This window comes from Bufo gargarizans, chromosome 4 (assembly GCF_014858855.1).
Source record: "Bufo gargarizans isolate SCDJY-AF-19 chromosome 4, ASM1485885v1, whole genome shotgun sequence".
NCBI classification, from domain to species: Eukaryota; Metazoa; Chordata; class Amphibia; order Anura; family Bufonidae; genus Bufo; species Bufo gargarizans.
In genome coordinates this window covers 199,467,526-199,489,965 of record NC_058083.1, presented here as the reverse complement: position 1 = coordinate 199,489,965, position 22,440 = coordinate 199,467,526, and the positions used below count along the sequence as shown (strand labels likewise).

General features: G+C 47.7%; 1 protein-coding gene across 1 annotated transcript in view; it reads left to right on the top strand.

Moving 5' to 3' along the window:
• DNAH8 (dynein axonemal heavy chain 8) overlaps positions 1–22,440 on the top strand; it is a 478,630-nt gene that overhangs the window by 437,556 nt on the left and 18,634 nt on the right. Inside the window, exons 81-87 of the mRNA XM_044291082.1 lie at positions 6,528–6,646; positions 10,309–10,511; positions 11,093–11,166; positions 14,076–14,228; positions 16,156–16,311; positions 17,540–17,656; positions 18,884–18,985. Coding sequence (XP_044147017.1) covers positions 6,528–6,646; positions 10,309–10,511; positions 11,093–11,166; positions 14,076–14,228; positions 16,156–16,311; positions 17,540–17,656; positions 18,884–18,985 — 924 coding nt within the window. The remainder of the gene's footprint in view (positions 1–6,527; positions 6,647–10,308; positions 10,512–11,092; positions 11,167–14,075; positions 14,229–16,155; positions 16,312–17,539; positions 17,657–18,883; positions 18,986–22,440) is intronic.

Genomic DNA, 22,440 nt, shown 5'->3' with positions numbered 1-22,440 from the left:
TTGCCTCTGAACAGGATCATCCTCTCCTCCCTCCTCCCCCTCTCACTTAGCCCAGTCCTCCCTCCGCCCTGTCGGAGCCCACGGAACCCGCTCGGGCCTCTGCCATTTCTAGGGCGGTCGCTGACTTAGCCCAAGTTTCTCGGGCCGCCATAGCCTTCGTGGAGCGCATTGGCGTCTACGGATCCTGCGGCTAACACTATACCACTTGCCAGTGGTTCTCACAGAGGACGCTCAACCACTAAGAGGCAGCGTACACAGCAGCATCCTTCCTCGGATGATTCTGCTTCCCCTCCTCGCCTAGAGGCCTGTTCAGACACTTCCCCTCCTCGCAGAGAACATAGATCGGAAGGGGAAAGATCCAGTTCTGACGAGGACACAGAGCTGAAGCCCTCGCCCAAACTGTCCACTATGTTGGCAGACTTGGTGGCGGCGGTCTGGGATACGTTTGATTCCCAGGGGGAATCTCCTTCCGCTGGTAGCCAGGAATTCCCTCTTTTCCACTCGAGGAAACCTCAAACGGTTGTATTCCCCATACATGGCGAGTTCGACAAGGTCCTCTCTAAGGCCTGGGACCGCCCGAATCACCGGTTTTCTGCCACGAAAAACGTATGGATACTCTTTAGTCATTTCCTGCAGAAAATGTGCAGCAGTGGTCTTCTCCTCCTAAGGTTGACCCACCGGTGGCCAGATTGGCTAAGAATACGGCCATTCCTGTCTTGGACGGTTCGTCCCTACGGGATGCAGTTGACAGGCGTTTGGATTCTCTGTCTAAATCCATCTTCACTCTGGCAGGCTCTGGCCTGCAGCCCGCTTTCGCCTCGGCCTGGGTATCCAGAGTGCTTTCCGTATGGTTGCAGCACCACCATCAGGACCTGGCGGAGCAGGATGCCTCTGCGGACACCTTAAATTTTGTCCTCCAGATGTCTCAGGTGACGAAGTTTCTCTGCGAAGCTTCCTTTGATATTAGCATTCTTTTTGCGCGTATCTCGGCCCTTTCGGTGTCACAGAGAGAGCGTAGAGAAGTCTGGTTGAAGGTTTGGGATGCAGACGCTTCCTCTAAACGTTCCTTCACTAACCTCCCCTTTTCGGGTTCCAGGCTTTTTGGTGCTAAGCTGGACGAGGTCATCTCGGACGCGACGGGGGGCAAGAGTACCAACCTGCCCCAATCTAGATCCAAGCGCACCTTTGGAGGTCGGTCCTCCGGTTCTAGGAACCAGTCCTTTCGTCGCTTCTCCTCTTCCAGATCTGCGGCAGCCCCCTTCCAGGGTGGCTCTCAGGACTCCCGTAAGAAACCTGCCTTTAAGCCCCAGCCTTCCTGGCGCCCACGGCTACAATCAGCCCGTCCTGCTGCTCCCAATCAGTCTTCCGCCTGAAGGGGCACCTCCAGCTCTTACGGTGGGGGGCCGATTGCTCTCCTTTCAAAAGGTCTGGAGAGATCATATGGAAATTGTAACGTCTGGTTACAAAATAGAATTCGCTTCCAGGCCTCCGGAGCGTTTCTTCTCTTCTCGGGTTCCAGGGGATCCGGTCCGGGCCTCAGCTCTTTTGCAGGCGGTTTCTTCCCTTTTGGACAGGGAAGTGATTGTTCCTGTCCCCTTGGAGGAGCAAGGCGCAGGTTTCTACTCCAACCTATTCGTGGTGCCAAAGAAGGAGGGATCGGTGCGTCCTGTTCTAGATCTGAAGCTGTTGAACAGGTCTCTGCGGGTCCGGAGGTTCCGGATGGAGTCCCTCCGATCCGATATTGCTTCTCTTCTTCCAGGGGAATTCCTTGCGTCGGTGGACATACAAGACGCCTATTTGCACGTCCCTATAGCAGAATCTCACCACAGGTTTCTGCGCTTCGCTGTCGGCGGGCAGCATTACCAGTTTGTCGCCCTGCCCTTTGGGCTGGCTACGGCCCCTCGGGTATTTACGAAAATCTTGGCGCTTCTCCGTACCAGGACATATCTCTACATAACCTACATAGAAAATGCCAGACCGCTAATACTGATTAATTCTTTATTACAAAAAATCACAATTAGATAAATCACAATTAATTACATGCATGGTTAAAAGAATTGGTACAGGAGATAAAAAACGGCATCACTGGAGACATACAGTGGACGTGAGTCCCAATTAATCCATCAGGATTGTTACTAAAGTGCATATACACTACGTGCAGAATTATTAGGCAAATGAGTATTTTGACCACATCATCCTCTTTATGCATGTTGTCTTACTCCAAGCTGTATAGGCTCGAAAGCCTACTACCAATTAAGCATATTAGGTGATGTGCATCTCTGTAATGAGAAGGGGTGTGGTCTAATGACATCAACACCCTATATCAGGTGTGCATAATTATTAGGCAACTTCCTTTCCTTTGGAAAAATGGGTCAAAAGAAGGACTTGACAGGCTCAGAAAAGTCAAAAATAGTGAGATATCTTGCAGAGGGATGCAGCACTCTTAAAATTGCAAAGCTTCTGAAGCGTGATCATCGAACAATCAAGCGTTTCATTCAAAATAGTCAACAGGGTCGCAAGAAGCGTGTGGAAAAACCAAGGCGCAAAATAACTGCCCATGAACTGAGAAAAGTCAAGCGTGCAGCTGCCAAGATGCCACTTGCCACCAGTTTGGCCATATTTCAGAGCTGCAACATCACTGGAGTGCCCAAAAGCACAAGGTGTGCAATACTCAGAGACATGGCCAAGGTAAGAAAGGCTGAAAGACGACCACCACTGAACAAGACACACAAGCTGAAACGTCAAGACTGGGCCAAGAAATATCTCAAGACTGATTTTTCTAAGGTTTTATGGACTGATGAAATGAGAGTGAGTCTTGATGGGCCAGATGGCTGGATTGGTAAAGGGCAGAGAGCTCCAGTCCGACTCAGACGCCAGCAAGGTGGAGGTGGAGTACTGGTTTGGGCTGGTATCATCAAAGATGAGCTTGTGGGGCCTTTTTGGGTTGAGGATGGAGTCAAGCTCAACTCCCAGTCCTACTGCCAGTTTCTGGAAGACACCTTCTTCAAGCAGTGGTACAGGAAGAAGTCTGCAAGGTAAGAAAAACATGATTTTCATGCAGGACAATGCTCCATCACACGCGTCCAAGTACTCCACAACGTGGCTGGCAAGAAAGGGTATAAAAGAAGAAAATCTAATGACATGGCCTCCTTGTTCACCTGATCTGAACCCCATTGAGAACCTGTGGTCCATCATCAAATGTGAGATTTACAAGGAGGGAAAACAGTCCACCTCTCTGAACAGTGTCTGGGAGGCTGTGGTTGCTGCTGCACGCAATGTTGATGGTGAACAGATCAAAACACTGACAGAATCCATGGATGGCAGGCTTTTGAGTGTCCTTGCAAAGAAAGGTGGCTATATTGGTCACTGATTTGTTTTTGTTTTGTTTTTGAATGTCAGAAATGTATATTTGTGAATGTTGAGATGTTATATTGGTTTCACTGGTAAAAATAAATAATTGAAATGGGTATATATTTGTTTTTTGTTAAGTTGCCTAATAATTATGTACAGTAATAGTCACCTGCACACACAGATATCCCCCTAAAATAGCTAAAACTAAAAACAAACTAAAAGCTACTTCCAAAAATATTCAGCTTTGATATTAATGAGTTTTTTGGGTTCATTGAGAACATGGTTGTTGTTCAATAATAAAATTAATCCTCAAAAATACAACTTGCCTAATAATTCTGCACTCCCTGTATAGAATTCAATGAAAGGCAGGACAGTGGACACAAGTCCTAATTAATCCGTCATGATTGTTACTAAAGTGCATATATAGAATTCAATTGAAACAGGATACAGGACAATTACCCATACTGTGTCTCCTCCAGGATGGCGCCAACCCCGGCAACCCCAGGGCATATCTCTGTTGCCCTACCTGGACGACATACTGATAAAGGCTTCCTCCCTTCCCCAGGCCAGGGACAGCGTCCGGATCACGGTTCAGACTCTGGAGCAGTTCGGCTGGCTGATCAATGTCCAGAAGTCATCTCTTCTCCCCTCACAGAGGTTGACCTTCCTAGGGATGGTTCTGGACACCACGGCAGCTCGGTTATTCCTTCCGAGCTCCAAGTCCTCTCGAATTCAGGAATCGGTATCTCTCCTACTGCGCTCCCGACGACTCTCCATCCGGGAGTGCATGAGGGTTCTGGGGCAGATGGTGGCCTCCTTCGAGGCCGTCCCCTTTGCCCAGTTTCACACTCGGCCTCTACAGCGGGCGATTCTGTCCTTTTGGGACAGGACGTTGCGCGGTTTGGCATCTCAAGTCCGTCTGCCTCCTTGGGTTCGGGCGGACCTCTTGTGGTGGCTGTCCCCCCAAAGCTTGATCTCAGGGAGGTTCTTTCTTCCGATCTCCTGGACAGTCGTCACCACCGACGCCAGCCTCCTAGGTTGGGGTGGTGTTCTACAGACCCGGACGGTGCACGGGCTTTGGTCGACGGAGGAGGCCCGCCTTCCGATCAATGTGCTGGAGCTCAGAGCAATTTTCCTCTCCCTTTCTCACTGGACTCATCTCCTGGAAGGTCTCCCGGTAAGGGTCCAGTCGGACAATGCCACCGCCGTGGCTTACGTCAACCACCAGGGCGGGACCCGCAGCCGGACGGTGATGCAGGAGGAGGAGAGGATCCTCCAGTGGGCGGAGACTCATGTTCCAGTACTACAATTGGAAGGTGGACTTTCTCAGCCGCAACACGGTGGATCCAGGAGAGTGATCCTTAAATCCGGAAGTTTTCGAGGACATCTGTCACAGGTGGGGCCGCCCGGATGTCGACCTGATGGCGTCCAGGCTCAACAACAAGGTTCCCACGTTTCTGGCCTGTGCTCGCGACCTGGAGGCGGACGCGCTGGTGTCTCCGTGGCGAGGCTTCCCTCTCCTTTATGTCTTTCCGCCTCTGCCTCTGCTACCGAAGGTCCTTTCGCAAGATCACGTTGGAAGGGATTCCGACCATTCTCATCGCCCCCGATTGGCCGCGCCACGCCTGGTTCTCGGACGTCACTCGGATGCTGGCAGACGTGCCGTGGACTCTTCCTCTCAGGGAGGATCTAATGTTTCAAGGACCGCTCTTCCATCAGAATTTACGGTCGCTGCGTTTGACGGCGTGGCTGTTGAGACCGCCATCCTGAAGAAGAGGGGCTTCTCGGACTCTGTGGTGAAGACCATGATCAAGGCCAGAAAACCAGTTTCATCCCGTATATACTATCGTACCTGGAAGGCCTTTCTTGCCTTTTGTGAGAAACTGGGCGTTTTTCCCCTTTGTTTCTCGGTTCCGGTGGTCCTCTCCTTTCTCCAGTCGGGTCTTGAGATGGGGATGTCGTTGAGCTCTCTGAAGGGTCAGGTCTCTGCTCTGGCCATTTTCTTTCAGCGATCCCTGGCTCTGCTCGGTCCAGTGAGGACTTTCCTACAAGGGGTGGCACATTCGGTCCCTCCGTATGTTCCTCCCCAGCCCCCCTGGGACTTGAACTTGGTTCTGTCTTCCCTCCAGGCGGCTCCCTTTGAACCTTTGAGGGAGGTTTCTTTGAATCGTCTCACCTGGAAGGTGGTCTTTTTGGTGGCGATCACCTCGATCAGGAGGGTATCGGAGCTGGCCGCGCTTTCCTGTAGGGAGCCCTTTTTGGTCTTCCATCAGGATAAGGCGGTGCTGCGCCCGGTCCCTCCATTTTTGCCCAAGATGGTCTCCGCCTTCCACCTTAATGCAGATATAGCCCTTCCCTCTTTTTGTCCATCTCCGGCGAACCGCAAGGAGCGCGCTCTCCATTCCCTGGACGTTGTCCGGGCTCTGCGTGTGTACCTGTCGGTTACTGCCTCTTTCTGCCGTACGGATTCCCTTTTCGTGATTCCAGAAGGGCCTCGTAAAGGTCTGGCGGCTTCCAAGGTTTCGGTTTTTTTGTTTGCATAGTGTCTCCTCCTAGTAATGACCTAGGCTATACCTATGGTCTGTGTCCCCCAATGGAAAAGACGAGAAAAAGATTTTACAGGTGAGTTTCACAAAAAAAAATCCTTTTTTAACAACCCCATTGAAGTCTATGGGGAAAACTTCTCTACACAAGGTCGGTTTCTACACGTGCAATGTGTACCTGAGATTGGGTAAATTGTACTAACTTTGCTGGTACTGTATTAGGGCTCATGCATACGACCATATGTATGTTGCGGTCCGCAAAAAATACGGATAACATCCTTGTGCATTCCGTATTTTGCGGAACCGAACAGCTGGCCCTTCATAGAACAGTCCTATCCTTGTCCGTAATGCAGAAAATAATAGGACATGTTCTATTGTTTTGCGGAACGGAAATACAGAAACGGAATTCAGACGGAGTAACTTCCGGGTTTTTTGCGGACCCAGTGAAATGAATGGTTCCTTATATGGTCCGGAACGGAACGGACACGGAAAGAAAATACGTTTGTGTGCATGAGGCCTTACACAGTTTTTTTTCTGCACAGAAATCCCAAGTAACTTCCCATGTAATCCACAATGTGTGCAGGTATCCTAAGGGCTGCATTGCGAACCCTTAACACGCTGTGTAATTGGCAGGTGACCCGCAATGAAAAGGGTTGGAAGATTTGGTTTGACCGTGACACCCCTGAAGAGGAAATCATTCCTGAAGGCTACAATAATTCCCTGGATAGTTTCCATAGACTCTTACTTATAAGGTACGAATAGTTCTACCGTTATTACTCCTGGCATAGGCGTGCAGAGAAATCATGAAAATCATAGGGCCCCAGAGCAAAGGTCAGAATTGAGCACCTACAGTATATGGCTAAATATATAAATACATACAAATGCATATTGTAATTTATTTTGCGCCATTACATTTTTTGGTAATTACTAAATAAAATATACTTTTGCTATTATCTTAAAGGGATTCTGACACCTCCCCTAACCCAAAAAACTATTTTAAAGCAGCCATGAAGCACAGCTTACCTGGATTAGGCTGTGCTCTTTTATCTTGTAATCCGTCCAGCAGATTCTGCAAAAAACAACTTTTATTGATATGCAAATGTGTCCTGATTGAGGGAAGAGCGAGCATCGGACGTCACTGGGCTCGGCGCATGCCCAGTGACGAGGATGAAGCTCCTGCCCTCAGTCTCCTGCTGATCGCACAGGCGCAGCCCTCAGTGGGTACTGCGCCTGTTCGAAAGTTCGTTCGGCGTGAGGGAGGGGGAGGAGAGGCTGTGGCAGGCTGGGGGCGGTTAGACAGTGCAAGGAAGGCGGGCTGGGCACTGAAAGAGGGGCGGTACTGGGCTCACTAAGGGGAACAAAACGCCCCTCTGGGCACCTTCAGGACACATTTGCATATCAATAAAAGTAGTTTTTTGCAGAAACTGCTGGACGGATTACAAGATAAAAGAGCACAGCCTAATCCAGGTAAGCTGTGCTGCATGGCTGCTTTAAAATCGTTTTTTGGGTTAGGGGAGGTGACAGAATCCCTTTAAAAAAATGTCCTGGTATATATAGAGATTTATCTGTACATATCAGTACATTGTGCAAAGGAAGAGTCAGAGAAAATCCTTCCATCTACTACAAGTAAGCCTGTGGCTGAACCGGTAAGATTTCTGCCTCCCAGACAGCAGCTCCTGTGTTCAAGACCAGGCAGAGAATCTGCCACCATGGTATTATCAGACTGTTGGTATTCAGGAAAAAAGGGGTTAGGAAGGATAAAACATACCTTCAGGCCCCCATTATATACTTATCCTAAAACAAAGGACACGGACACCGCTCAACTGTTTCAACTCTCTTTTACTGGGTGATTGTCGGCCACAGCTCACATTATAAAGGCAAATTTAAACTCCTCCTCGCACCACTCCTTCGGTGCGGTGTGCCAACCCCTGGACACCAGAGGGCACGTGCGCCAAATCTGCTCCCATCATGCTCCTGTTCTCTACATTGCCGCCAGCTGTGACTTCCGAATTCCGCACCAACTCAGGAACCTCGAAAAAGGAAAGACAACATGACCATCCAAACACAAGACAAACAAAAACCATAACAGGGGAGGGAGGGTGGGCCAGCTTGCCTTCGCCGAACAGAGGAAGAGGCAGGAGCAGGGGGGGGGGGGGGCGTATATATCGCCTGCCATTGCCCCCTCCCCTTCCTGCTCCTTAGCCACACCACTGTTCATTTAATCCTTCCGCCCCACTCCCACTCCTATTAACCAATTATTGCCCACCGGGCCATAAGAAGAGGCAGGGGCCTGCTTATAACCTGGGAAGGGATGAAGGGGCACCATCAGTCCCTCATCACCCTCCCTAAACTGTCGGGTGCTCTCCAGGAGTGGTACTGCCAATAAGGAGTCCAAATTACTATTTTTTTTATTCTCCGACTGCCCCCCCCATTCCCCCCGCTGTTAACAGTCAAAGCTGTGCTCAAATACAAATATGGGATTGGCGTACATGTGCACATAATAGAGAGGACTCGGCACCGATCAGCTGATTTCAGAATCCTTGCTGGAACTAAGACAGTATATGGAGCCTGAAGCAGACTGCTCATGCACTGTCTAGTGGCCGTGAATGGGTGGTCATATCCTTCACACTAAGTCCTTAGATAGAGTAGCACAACAGTCCCGAAATCGTCGTCAGCAGTTTGCCACAGAGGTGGATGAGGTGTGCAACACGCCACCTGCAACGTTTCAAGAGACTCCATCCCTATGCTTGAGAAAGGAGGCCGTCTCTTGAAATGTGGAAGGTGGGTGTTGCACACCTCATCTACCTCTGTGGCAAACTGCTTCTGAAGATTTCAGGACTGTTGTGCTACTCTATCTAAGGACTTGGTGCGATAGGTATGATTTCATTGTATGGATCTATTTATATTGAAGTTTGTGTCTTGTGCTGATTGTTTGGATACATTGACTTGGGATTGACAGATCCTGTTTGCCTGAGACGTGCGCCCCGGGTTCCACTTGGTGCATTTCTCATATAACGTGAATGGGAGGTCACACTGTATACAGTGGACGGAGCTGTCTTCTGGCTCTGTACACTGTCTTAGTCCCAACTGTTGGGACTAAGTCACTGCGCTGGACCTGAACTGAACTCCTTTTCCTGCTTCCTGACATAGATCTATTTTCCTGCAACCACCACTAGGGCTAGCTCAGTGCAAAGCTATTTTACAGCTTCTATTGAGTACAATGGTAGCAGTATAAATTACTATGCACTGAGCTGCCCCCTAGTGGTGGCTGCAGGCAGATAGTTTTAAAATATGCAGCGATAAAATCTAATTCTAAAAGCCCATAACACGAGGATAGGCTAATTACCTGCTTATGGATTCAGACCACCATGTTTTTAATGTATATCGGAATAAAGCTGCTTAGCTGGGATTAGATTTCATGTCTTCTGGACTTTCCATCTTCTCCTGATGCCTGTGGGTCTGATCATTCATATGGCAGTCAGACAATTCCCTTTCATCTACACCACTTTTAGGATATATTGTGTGAAGGGAGATTGACAGCTTTATTGGGAAAGGGGGGGGGATTTAGCAAAGTATGTATTCCACCTGTCTGGTTTAAATACATTACAAAATATGGTGGCCAGAAAGCGCATCATATTTATAAAGTACCTGTTCCGATTTTTCGAATGCATATGTTAACCATACGTCACACTACTTGTCATTTGGCCAGCACCAAATCATACAAAAGACAAGTACACCTAACAGCTCTTAAAGGGCAGCGTAGCTGTGTCCCCCGTGGGTGCGGTGTGGCTGTAACTTGTGGTGGTGCTGGTACATGGCAGGTACTTGTGAAAGTAGTGATGGTGCATGGTAAAATAGGTATTTTGCAGCGAGGTGAGGCAGTGGTCATTCCTGTTGTCTCCCCTGTATAGTGTGTTTCTTCCTCGAATTACATACAAACACAGGTAAGGCATGTGGACACCATTGAGGTCAGCCCGTGCTTGGGACCCCTCTTACACCTAGAATGCGGAGTCTTGTATTCCCTGGTCACTCATTCATCTGAAGGGCACCATGTCATACATCTCATTCCCCCACCGTCAGCGGATACAAGGAGGAGGAGAGACGTGGGACTAGAAAGCAGGACTATGATAGGAACAGTTTTACCCTCTTATAGAAACACAAATGTTCGCTGTTAATGACAGCAAGCAGAGATCATGAAAATGGTGATGAACTGAGACACAAAGAATGTTAGAAAGTTACGGAGCATTACATCCTATTTACACAAGAGTGGATGAGCCCCCCGATCATGAGTACAGGGTGATGTGACATCGGCAGGCTCCAGTCATATATCATTTACAGAATGGGACCTAATTTAACCACATGCAAGAAATCCTAGACGTCACTGGATGTAATCGGGTATCTTTTCGTCGAACAGGTCTTGGTGTCCGGATCGCACTCTATTTCAAGCTCGGAAATACATTAGCGATTCCCTACATGTGAAGTACACAGAATCCGATGTTCTCAACCTTGCAAGCACTTGGGAAGAAAGCGACACTCGTACTCCACTCATCGGCCTCCTTTCTGTCGGATCGGACCCCACAAATCAAATTTATGCACTTGCCAAGAAGCTAAAGCTTAGTGAGTATTGCGGGGTGGAACTGCTCATATCAGATGTAAAGATGTAAACCTTCATAAAAGCCTGCATCATGGGCGGGTGAAGCTTCCTATAATGCACAGTAGAAGGGGCAGACATGGGTGTGATACACAGGGACGCAGCTTCTGTAGCCTCATCTATACAGTAACACAGGCCCTTCTGCACAGAGCAGAGCATGCGCTGGACGCCACATGGTCCAACATGTCTGGGGTCTCCAACACATATACAGATTCAGATTTGTTTTATCTTCAGTGAAGAAAATGTTCACATAAAAGCCTGTACAATAAGCAGATCCCATACTAAGTGCACACAGAGAGATGTACACGTGTACAGTGCTAGCGGAAATGGTTTCATAACACCAATCAGGGAACAATCTATGCACATGATCTATGAGTTGTAATTCAAAGGGGTGATACATAAGGTACACTGCAGGCAAGGCTAGGAGCGAGGGGGGATATAATGTACGGCAGCTGCCCCAGTGTCAGGGACGTTCTCCTCCTCACATTTCAGTTTTTTCATCCTTTGTGCAGTATTCTCATATATATTAACCACTTCTCTAATAAAGAATGTAGGGCCGTATCAATGGGACCTGGACAAGGCTTCCACGCATGCAGGCTTCTCCAGATGTCTATGCAGCAGGTGAGCGTGTGCCACATAAGACAAGGTCACACCAGCACCAGCACTCTGTGCAGATGTAGCAGAGCTATTTATCTACATTGAGGTTATGAGTGTGAACAACAAAAACAGATCAATGGCAAATTGAGCTCTGCTAAGTCTGGTTGTCAACAAGCGGCATAGTGGAGAGGAATGGATACTACGAACAGCCAGATGGAAAGTGTTATCTGCGATATGGAAGCAGAGCAAACAGCTGAGGCTGCGGACGTCATACAGATGAGAACATACCTCACCCACGCATTACATGTTATTGCATTGCTTCTAAGTGACACGACTTCTCAGCGGGGAAATATTTAATATCATTGGGAATTTTCTGCACATATAACGTATATGAGCGTGGCCGCAATTATTACATTATATACACCGGGGCTTCTCAGCAGTATAAATCACATACCAGCCTGTAGCTAATGCTCTTAACTCTTCCATGTCCCAAATAGCAAAGTGCATCTTAGCTGCAATCTATTGCTCCCTGGTATCAGTCATTTTTGGCTAAAGAGGACCTGTCATCACAAAATGCAATGCAATGTGAAAGCACCATGCTGTAGAACAGGAGAAACTGAGCGGATTGATGTATAGATATAGATGTGTGTGTGTATATATTGTAAGGGATCTCTTTCTCACAGGGGGTCGCAATCACAGATTTCTTCTCTGACAACGGGGTTCAAGTCCAAACGGTGCTTTATTCTGGCACTTCAGCACCAGCACACACCAAACATACACCAAAATAAACACCTGCCCGTCTGGGCTCTAGCTAATACAGAGCTCTTCTCCCTGACTTACCTGAAATAAGCGCAATTCACACACAGGGTCTCCAACCCTCTCTGTAGGGTCACTTCCTCTCCGCAGTCATACACATGTCTTATCCCTCCTTGATTACAGCCCAGCAGGGCTCTCCTCAGCTGAAGGGAATATCTGTAGTGGACTGAGGGACTCCCACCACCAACCTGTCTCCCAGTCCAAAGAAATCCGGCCCATACGACTTTAAACAAAACAATCTCCAGCAACTATGCCTCGCTGAAGCAGCACCATTACTGGAGTTCAGTATCTCACCAAGCTTAACTGAACCTCCAGGTGAAATACACATCCCCACCATACCTCTACTGTGCACTTCATCACTATATATATATTAGATTTTTTTTTTCCGGGAAAAGATTCAATAAAATCAGTAATTTATACATTTATCTACTTTTTTCACCTTCCGTGAATACGTATTGGTACAGGAGGGCGGGGTTATCAGTGACTGATGGCATTGTATGTATAAGTGTGCATACAGCTGTCAGTAAATGATTACCCCTCCCCCTCCTGTACCAATATTCACTAGAGGTGAAAAAAGCAAAGATATAAATGTAGAAATGATAACTGGCGCCAGTGTTCTGGTCATCGGGAGGTTGAGCGAAGTGCCGGCGCATGGGCACTTCGCTCAATGAAGCCGAAAGGAGAAGTCCGCACGGGCGCATCAGGCACAAGCCTGTGCGCACGCGCGGGATGTTAGAGAAGAAGGAGGGGGGAGTGAGGGAGAGCCGGAGGAGTAGCAAAGGATTCTGACTCGGCGGCGCTGATGACAGCAAAGGAGGAGCTGGGCGCGAACGACGGCGGGTGCGGGCGGCATCTGGAAGACATGAGCATCCCCCTGGGCACCTTAGTGAGATGAATGACAGGTTAGATAAAACGTTTTTTACACTAAATGAGCCTGCAGATTTAGCTTATAAGACCACATTAGGAATCACAAGAGCTCCATGCACATAACCATATTTTTGAATGTGGGGGTCAGAAACTGGTGACAGAATCCCTTTAACACACATGCTTAACTAGATGCCTTAACTAAACTAGTTGTGTTATGCCTACACCTTCCATTACTTTTCAGTGTTTTTTGTGACAGGATATCACGATGAGTAAAAGGGGCCTCTGACTTCAGCAAATGGTGTTTCTCATGTAGAGAAAGTTAACACGCTTACTAATGTGTTGTTATTCTCCATATTGCTGTCACGGTCATTTTAGTGTTTGACCGTGACGCGATTGCCGTGCAGACTCGTTGCTTGTGGTTGTGTTTGCACGTGCACTTTCCTTTTATATGGTGTTTTCCCTGTTTTGGTTGGCACGGGGTTAATCACTAGTGGTGTGGTGATTATATATTGGTGTGTTGGAGCCCGAGGTCATAGTTTGTTGGTTGTCAGTCTGTGTAGGAGCTTTGCTCCCTGGCTGAATGTGGTGTCTCTGTCAGTCTCCCTTATTTATTATATTGATTCCCTTTTACCCTTTTTCCCCCACTCCCCATCGTGACAATTGCTTCATTTGCTGGCGGGATTTATTTTTCCATCACATTATACACTGCTGGTGCTTTTTCCTATAGTGTACGGCCACGGTTTTATTTGTATCTGCAGCAGTTCTCCTGTGATAGGGCGGAAGCAAGGTATCAGCGATGAAGCACTTTCCTGGTCTTACAGATGTCACTTTGTAGGGACACTCCCTTAGGCCTTTTGCACATGAAGGTATTTTCTAATTACTGGTAATTCGGAAGTGATTTCAGTGAGGCTGTATTAACACAAAGCCTTGTTTATCGTGAAATCACTGCAGAATTAAACATGCTTGACATTGAGAAGACTGTAGTCTCTGCAATCTGTGTAGGTAAGCCATGACCGCATCCCAGCTCCGTCTGCAGAATCCCTACACTGAGAGTGGAGATCGCACATACAGCAGAGAATATTTGTATATCTAATATAGATGAATGGAAAAGGTTGTACAGTACTTATAAACCTGGATGAAAACGTCCATTCTTTACACTGCAGGCGAAAGCCAGAAAACTTATCTCACATTCTCAAGGAAAGTCTTGCAGTGATTTTCTTCTGACAGATGCTTTGTCCCCTGTAACACAGGGAGGATGGGTCCTGCTCCAAAACTGTCACCTGGGTCTGGAATTTATGGAGAAATTGCTAGACACCATAGAAAGCTCGTCAGCCGTCCATGAGACGTTCAGGGTGTGGATGACGACGGAGCCGCACAGACAGTTCCCCGTAACTTTACTGCAGGTATGCATCCTGCCGACTGCCTCCGTCCTGTGTGCACATTGTGGGTTTATTACAGAAACAAAGCCAAATGTGAAATAATCGCACAATCTCATCAATAGTGAGATGTTGGAGTTTTCCCACTAGGAAGTCCTATAGCATTTAGGGCTTATTCACATGTCAAGGAATCACCGACACATTATGTCCATGTTCTCCACGAACAACACAGATCCAATGACTTTAATATGTCTATTCTCTCATCAGTGAGACGTGCACTACTTTGGTTCATAATCGAACGAAACATGACCATTGAAGTCTACGGGTCTGTGAAAACCACCAACAGAACATGTGTGGCATTCCTGTTCTGTCTGTGATTTTCACTATGCTCTGGAAGCTGATTTTCAGCCTATCAGTGTACGTGTAAGGGCCCATGGGCGTGTGCCGCCCCTTCCGTGCATTTGAGACCACAAATTGCGGTCCCCAATGCACGGGTACAATCCGTGTGGCTGCCACAGACGGCTGCAGATCATTCAACTTGAATGGGTCCCTGATCCGTCTGCACTGCAAGAAAATAGAACATGTTCTATTTATTTTTTTTGCTGTGCGGAAGCAAGAAAACCACAGACAGAAAAGCACTCCGTGGGGTTCCCTGCCTCCGTTCCGCACCACACCTTCCGGATTGTGGATCCATTGAAGTGATTTGGTCTGCATCCGTGATGTGGTGCACAAACGGCTGGTGCCTGTATATTGCGGACCCGCTGTTTGCGTGCTGCAGTATGGGCACCAGCCGACTACGATCGTGTGCATGAGCCCTAATACGGATGACAAACAGACCAAACACAGACCCTTCACAAACATCTTCATGGTGAAACACTGGCACAGACGTGATTTAGGTCTCATGCACAAGAACATATTTTATTTCTGTGTCTGTTCCCAAAAAACGGATCTACTCCATGTGCATTCCATTTCCGTAGGCCCGTATGTCCTTTCCGCAAAAAAATAGAACATGTCCTATTATTGTCTGCATAACGGACAAATCACAGAAGTCCAAGTCAGTCACTAGTGTAATCTAATTAAGCATATTATCACAGAACGTAACGTAAAACGTAACCTTTACTAATAATGATTCTAAGTAATTCAATGATGTGCCGGGTAGGCTATGAAGGGAAGGAAATGGCCCTGCCTACCAAAACGGAGTGGTCGAGGGCGATCCTGTGTCAGGAACCTCCTAATTAACCCTATATGTCCCTGACAAGGGATAGATACCGCCACCCAAGAAAAGACCTATTATAACTGCTGTCCGGTGTTGATTGTCAGTGGTCAGATTATAAATGAAAAATTTAATTATATTATCGCACATATTACACATATGCTCCTATTATATCAGATGGCGTCAATTCTGATCACCAACATGCAAGAGGAGCACATGTCATATGTCCCAGGAATGCCGAACTTAGTCCAGACGCGTTTCTCTGAAACATTCGGTTCATCAGGAGACCAACGCATTACGGACAAGGATAGGACTGTTCTATCAGGGGCCAGCTGTTCTGTTATGCAGAATACAGAATGCACACGGACGCCATCCGTATTTTCTGCGGACCTCAAAATACATACGGTCATGTGCATCAGCCCTTGGGCCTGATGTGTGTGGGGGAGGAGCAGCCAGGTGGGTGCTGTGTGCACAGGGAAATAAATGGCAGCCAGTAGAGAAGAAGATGGTAACGCATCAGACTTGCAGGATCAGAATACATACAGTGTTTGTAGTCGGTGACCGTGGAGATACATAGGTCAGCATAACAGCTGTGTGCGCAGAATGACAGGAGCTTTCTAATCAAGGCTATATGCAAAATGTGTGACCACTTTTTTATTTTAGATTTAACTGAGCAGTAAAAAAAATAAAATGCTAAGGTCTACATGCCTCGACAGATGACAATCTCATGTTTCCCTACAGACATCTGTCAGATTTACCAATGAACCTCCCCAGGGTATGCGGGCCGGACTGAAGAGGACATTTACCAGCATCAGTCAGGATTTACTGGACGCCAGCAGCAACCTCATGTGGAAACCACTGCTGTACACCGTAGCATTTCTACACTCTGCTGTGCAGGTTATAGGACATCCATACAAGCATGGTCCGCTCTGCACCATGTGTAACTGCATGACAGGGAATACTCTTCAGGAAAGGAAACTGTGAATTTGGATCCATTCACACGTCCGCAAAATGGGTCCCCATCCGTTCCGCAATTTTGCGGAACAGGTGTGGACCTATTCATTTTCAATGGGGCCGGAATGTGCTGTCCACAATTGCGGACAAGAAAAGGCATTTTCTATGAGAGTGCCGGCGATGTGCGGTCCGCAACATGTGCAACGCACATTGCCAGTGTCCGTGTTTTGCGGATCCACAAAACACATACGGACGTGTGAATGGACCCTAAGGCTCAATTCACACGTCCGCAAGTGTTGTCTGCAATTGTGCGGAACGGGTGCGAACCTATTCATTCTCTATGGGGACTGAATAGATGCAGAGAGCACACTATGTGCTCTCCGCATCCGCATTTCCGGAGCGCGGCTCCGATCTTCCGGTCCGCAGCTCCGGAAAAAAATAGAGCATGTCCTATTCTTGTCCACAATTGTAGACAAGAATAGGCATTTCTATGGGGGTGCCAGCAATTTGCGGATCCGCAATGCACTACGGACGTGTGAATGGACCCTTATTGCCATGGATTAAAAAGGCTGTGTCACCAGGATCAACCCTATTAAACCAGGAGTTGACTGCAGATGAAACCGATGGCACTTACGGTTCAGTGATGTCACCACTGTGTTCGCACTATTCATCAACGCAGCTTGGCAAGTGACAAAAGTGACAAATAATACAAGTATCATTTTACTCAGCTGGATCAACCCTTCAAGGCTATATGCCTGGTTTAAAAGGGTTGATCCCGTTGACAGAGCCTTTTTAAACAGTGCACAGTAATTCGGTTCTGCTGTCAACAAAAGCAGCACAGACTTTATCTTGTGTCTGCCATTATGTAAAAAAATGGCCCCATGTGTATGGCATTTGGTGTAGGTGCTGCACATTGAGTTCTCGGACACACAGCAGTAACATCAGACTTTAATGTTCTAGCAGTTAGAAGGGGTGTGAAATTGTGCCTGACACAGACTAGTGAGGCCGAATACAATGCACGCAGCATACACAAGAAAGGAAGAAACGCCGTGTCTGATAATGCCACTGGGAGATGTGTGCCCCAGGTGTGACCTGTCGTCACTGACACCGTTTGGCAGTCTTGAGGCGTTTTGTGGTTTTCAGTGACTAAATCTGAACTTGTGTTTGTCAGGAAAGGCGCAAATACGGTCCTCTAGGCTGGAATATTCCATATGAGTTCAGCTCTGCAGACTTCACAGCAAGCATTGAGTTCGTGCAGAATCATCTGGATGAAAGTGGCGTCAGGAAAGTAAGTTTGTCCGTGTACCATGTTCCAAAATGAGCAAAAATAAAATCCCAGGATAAAAAAAAACATACAAGCCCACGACCCTCCCATTATGTGAGGATGGAATGTCCAGTTTTGCAACATATTTTTTTTATTGATTTAGTGCAAAGAAAAAAAAGAAGCAACTTTGAAAATTGTGTTTATTAAAATTTTCCTAATGTTATGTGTCTAGAGCTACTCTGCAAACCTATGTGTCTCCATAGTAACGGACAACAAGCAAACCCCTTCATTGTGTCCCCACCTCCGCCGAATACATGATATATTATAAAATGTAGGGGACAGATAGACGAGATATGACTGCACTGGGTCTGTTACTGCAGAGGCACACAGAAGCTGGAGACGCATTACGAAAGGAAGTAGAGGTTGTCCGACATGTGAAAAAATGTTGTGGTGGTCGGGGCACGGGCTGGGGAAAAAACATGTTTGGACAGTCCTATAGCATGTGCACCAAATCAGCGACATCCCAGCCACACTGTGGACACATTGGCCCACATTTACTATTTGTGGCAGTACCTGAATTTTGGTGCGTCTTATTTTAGACCTTTTTATGAATCAAGTAAACCAGTAAGGATAATCCACTGCAGCGCATCCTCTGAGGGGGCGTGGCTTAACATGAAAGGGGAGTGGCTTCTCTGGGAAAAAACATGGTTTAAGATGAGCCTTATTGCACAAAATTCTGTCACAGTTATATATTAAACTCTAAGGTACTGCCAGAATCAGGCCTAAGAAACCTGCTGCTCATCCTGTGAAAAAGCAAGGTAAGGTCAGAAAAATGAAAAGTTACAGCTGACGGAAATGCAAAAACAGAAGCATTCTTGTGTTGTTGTTTTTTTGCAAAAACAAGTGCATCAGGTTGTAGAAAAATCCACTGTGACAAGCTCACAGGGGGTGTGGCTTACTGGAAAAGGGGTGTGGATTATCAGGAAGGGGGCGTGGATTATCTTGATGATGTCACTTGCTTGTGTTGAGTTTATTGAAGCGCCAGTGTGCGGTGGCTGTGAATGTTACTGCTCTCTACGCTGCACCGGATGTGCCTCAAAATCCCCAATATTTGTTTCCACTACTCTGCTCTTCCAGTACAGGCAATGCAGGGCGTTACATTAGCCTGTATGTCCCATCAGCAGCCAAATCAGTCTCTCTGCATCCACCTCTAGTCAACTGTCTGATGCATTTCACACTTCACATTTGTAGGGTGTATCATGGGGCAGTGTCAGATACATGATTGGAGAAGTGCTATATGGAGGCCACATCACCGATGAATATGATAAACGTCTCCTCAACTGCTTTGCAAAGGTATGTAGATATTATATTAGCCTGTGATGGAGGGATCGATAGACAGATAAATATGAGATAGATAGATAGATAGATAGATAGATAGGAGATAGAAAGATATGGGATAGAAACATAATTAGATAGATATTTGTTATGTTGCTAAAATAAAAAGAAATTCCAGTTTCCCCTATCATTTTGCACTCAATACACCATGATGAGAAATTGAAAACAGATTTTTTTTTTAAATCTTTGTAAGTTTATTAAAAATGAAAATTTTGCCCTCACATAAGTATTCGGCACTTTTCACCTGGACAGAAGTATTCAGACCCTTTGCTGTGACACTTGACATTTAGCTCTGGCTCCTCCCATCTCTTTGGATCATCTCTGAGATGTTCCTACACTTTGATTGGAGTCACCTGTGGTAAATTCAGTGGATTGGAGATGATTTGGAAAGACACAGCCTTGTTCATATAAGATCTCACAGCTGACAATGCATCAGAGCAAACACCAAGACATGAGGAGGAAAGAACTGCCTGTAGAGCTCAGAGACAGGATTGTGTGGAGGCTCAGCTCTGGAGAAGAGGACAAAAACATTTCTGCTGCACTGAAAGTTCCCAAGAGCACAGCGGCCTCCATAATTCCTACATGGAAGAAGAACCAGGACTCTTCTTAGAGCTGCCGCCCTCCAAACTAAGTAATCGGTGGAGAAGGGCCTTGGTAAGAGAGGTGACCAAGAACCCAATGGTCACTCTGGCCGAGCTCTAGATATCCTGTCTGAAGATGGGAGAAACTTCCGTAAGGTCAATCATCACTGCAGCCTCCACTAATCTGGGTTATGGGCCGAGCGGCCAGAAACAAGTCTCTCCTCAGTAACAGACACATGAAAGCCGCCTGGAGTTTGTAGAAAATCACATAAAGAACCTCAGACTGTGAGAAACAAGATTCTCTGCTCTGATGAAACCAAGATGGAACTTTCCGGCCTCAATTAAAAGTGTTGTATCTGGAAGAAACCAGGCGCCGCTCATCACCTGCCCAATACCATCCCTACAGTGAAGCTTGGTGGCAGCATCACGTCTGGAAGAAATCAGGCGCCGCTCATCTCCTGCCCAATACCATCCCTACAGTGAAGTATGATGGTGGCAGCATCCTGTCTGGAGGAGACCAGGCGCTGCTCATCTCCTGCCCAATACTATCCCTACAGTGAAGCATGGTGGTGGCAGCATCATGTCTGGAGGAAACCAGGCGCTGCTCATCTCCTGCCCAATACCATCCCTACAGTGAAGCATGGTGGTGGCAGCATCATGTCTGGAGAAAACCAGGCGCTGCTCATCTCCTGCCCAATACCATCCCTACAGTGAAGCATGGTGGTGGCAGCATCATGTCTGGAGGAGACCAGGTGCCGCTCATCTCCTGCCCAATACCATCCCTACAGTGAAGTATGGTGGTGGCAGCATCCTGTCTGGAGGAGACCAGGCGCTGCTCATCTCCTGCCCAATACCATCCCTACAGTGAAGCATGGTGGTGGCAGCATCATGTCTGGAGGAAACCAGGTGCCGCTCATCTCCTGCCCAATACCATCCCTACAGTGAAGCCTGGTGGTAGCAGCATCATGTCTGGAGGAAATCAGGCGCCGCTCATCTCCTGCCCAATACCATCCCTACAGTGAAGTATGGTGGTGGCAGCATCCTGTCTGGAGGAGACCAGGCGCTGCTCATCTCCTGCCCAATACCATCCCTACAGTGAAGCATGGTGGTGGCAGCATCATGTCTGGAGGAGACCAGGCGCCGCTCATCTCCTGCCCAAGACCATCCCTACAGTGAAGCATGGTGGTGGCAGCATCATGTCTGGAGGAGACCAGGCGCCGCTCATCACCTGCCCAATACCATCCCTACAGTGAAGCAGGGTGGTGGCAGCATCCTGTCTGGAGGAGACCAGGCGCTGCTCATCTCCTGCCCAATACCATCTCTACAGTGAAGCAGGGTGGTGGCAGCATCCTGTCTGGAGGAGACCAGGCGCCGCTCATCACCTGCCCAATACCATCCCTACAGTGAATCTTGGTGGCAGCATCCTGTCTGGGGGAGACCAGGTGCCGCTCATCACCTGCCCAATACCATCCCTACAGTGAATCTTGGTGGCAGCATCCTGTCTGGGGGAGACCAGGTGCCGCTCATCACCTGCCCAATACCATCCCTACAGTGAAGCATGGTGGTGGCAGCATTATGCTGGGAGACAGTGAGACTGGTCAAGGTGGAGGGGAAGCTGAATGGAGCAAAGTACAGAGATATTCATAATGAAAACCTGATCCAGAGCTCTGGACCTGAGACTGGTCCGAAGGTTCACCTTCCAACAAGACAGTGACCCTAAGCACACAGCCAAGACAACACAGAAGCGGCTTAGGGACAACTCTATAAATGTCCTTGAGGGGCCCAGCCAGAGCCCTGAACCCAATGGAACATCTCTGGAGAGACCTGAAAATGGCCGTCCACCAACATCCCCCATCCAACTGAGCTCGAGAGAATCTGGAAACCTTGTGGCATCATCAAGAAAACTGGAGGCTGCAATTACTGCCAAAGGGGCTTCAACTAAGGCTGGTATCAGAGCAGCAAAAGCGGCTGACAATTGTCGGGAAGGAAGCACTCGTTAGTGGAGGAGACCGCTGCTATTACATACAGCGATCTCCTCCACAGTCATTCGCCCCCATACCGAATCGTGATTTGCCAGCAGCAGACTGTGATTAGACAGCATGGTCTGCCGCCGGCAAACAGTTTTTTTTTAACTTGCTTAAAAATTGCTATTGCCCGATGAAAGAGCACGTTCGGCTGCATCTGTTACACAGGCAGCTCATCGCTAATGACTCCAGGTCCGTAGGTGGATTTACACTGCACAAATATTGGGCAGATTATACTCGTTCCTGACAATCTGCCCGTCTAAATGCTCTGCGCATCACCCAATGACCAAGCAAAATGCTCGTTCATCGGGTGATCCTGTTGTTCACAAAGGCTCTTAAATGATCATTTCCGGGCAGCAGATTGTGCGGTGCAAACCGTGAGCTGCCACCCAGAAACACTGCAGCTGTATGAGGACGAGCGATAGCACTATGGACCCCTGGGCCTTATACTATGGAGGAGATCGCTGCATGTAAATGTAGAACTTCTTCTTTACTTAATGAGCAGCAGACTGTCGAGGAGGAACGCTTTCTCCCTAACAATCGGCTGCAATATCATGCAGTGTAAGTCTGTCTTAATACAACCCTAAGACCTGAGTAAAGGGGCTAAAGACTTATGTCCTGAGTAAAGGGGCTGAAGACTTATGTCCCGAGTAAAGGGGCCGAAGACTCGTCTCATTTACCATTTTCTACGGTTGTTTTAGGCATAAAAAATGGTCTAAATGTAACACAGCTCAGAAGATATCTTACATTTAGATGCGGTGGTGGATCTGCCAGCGCCTCTTCATAACTCTGGCCGATCCACTGCCCG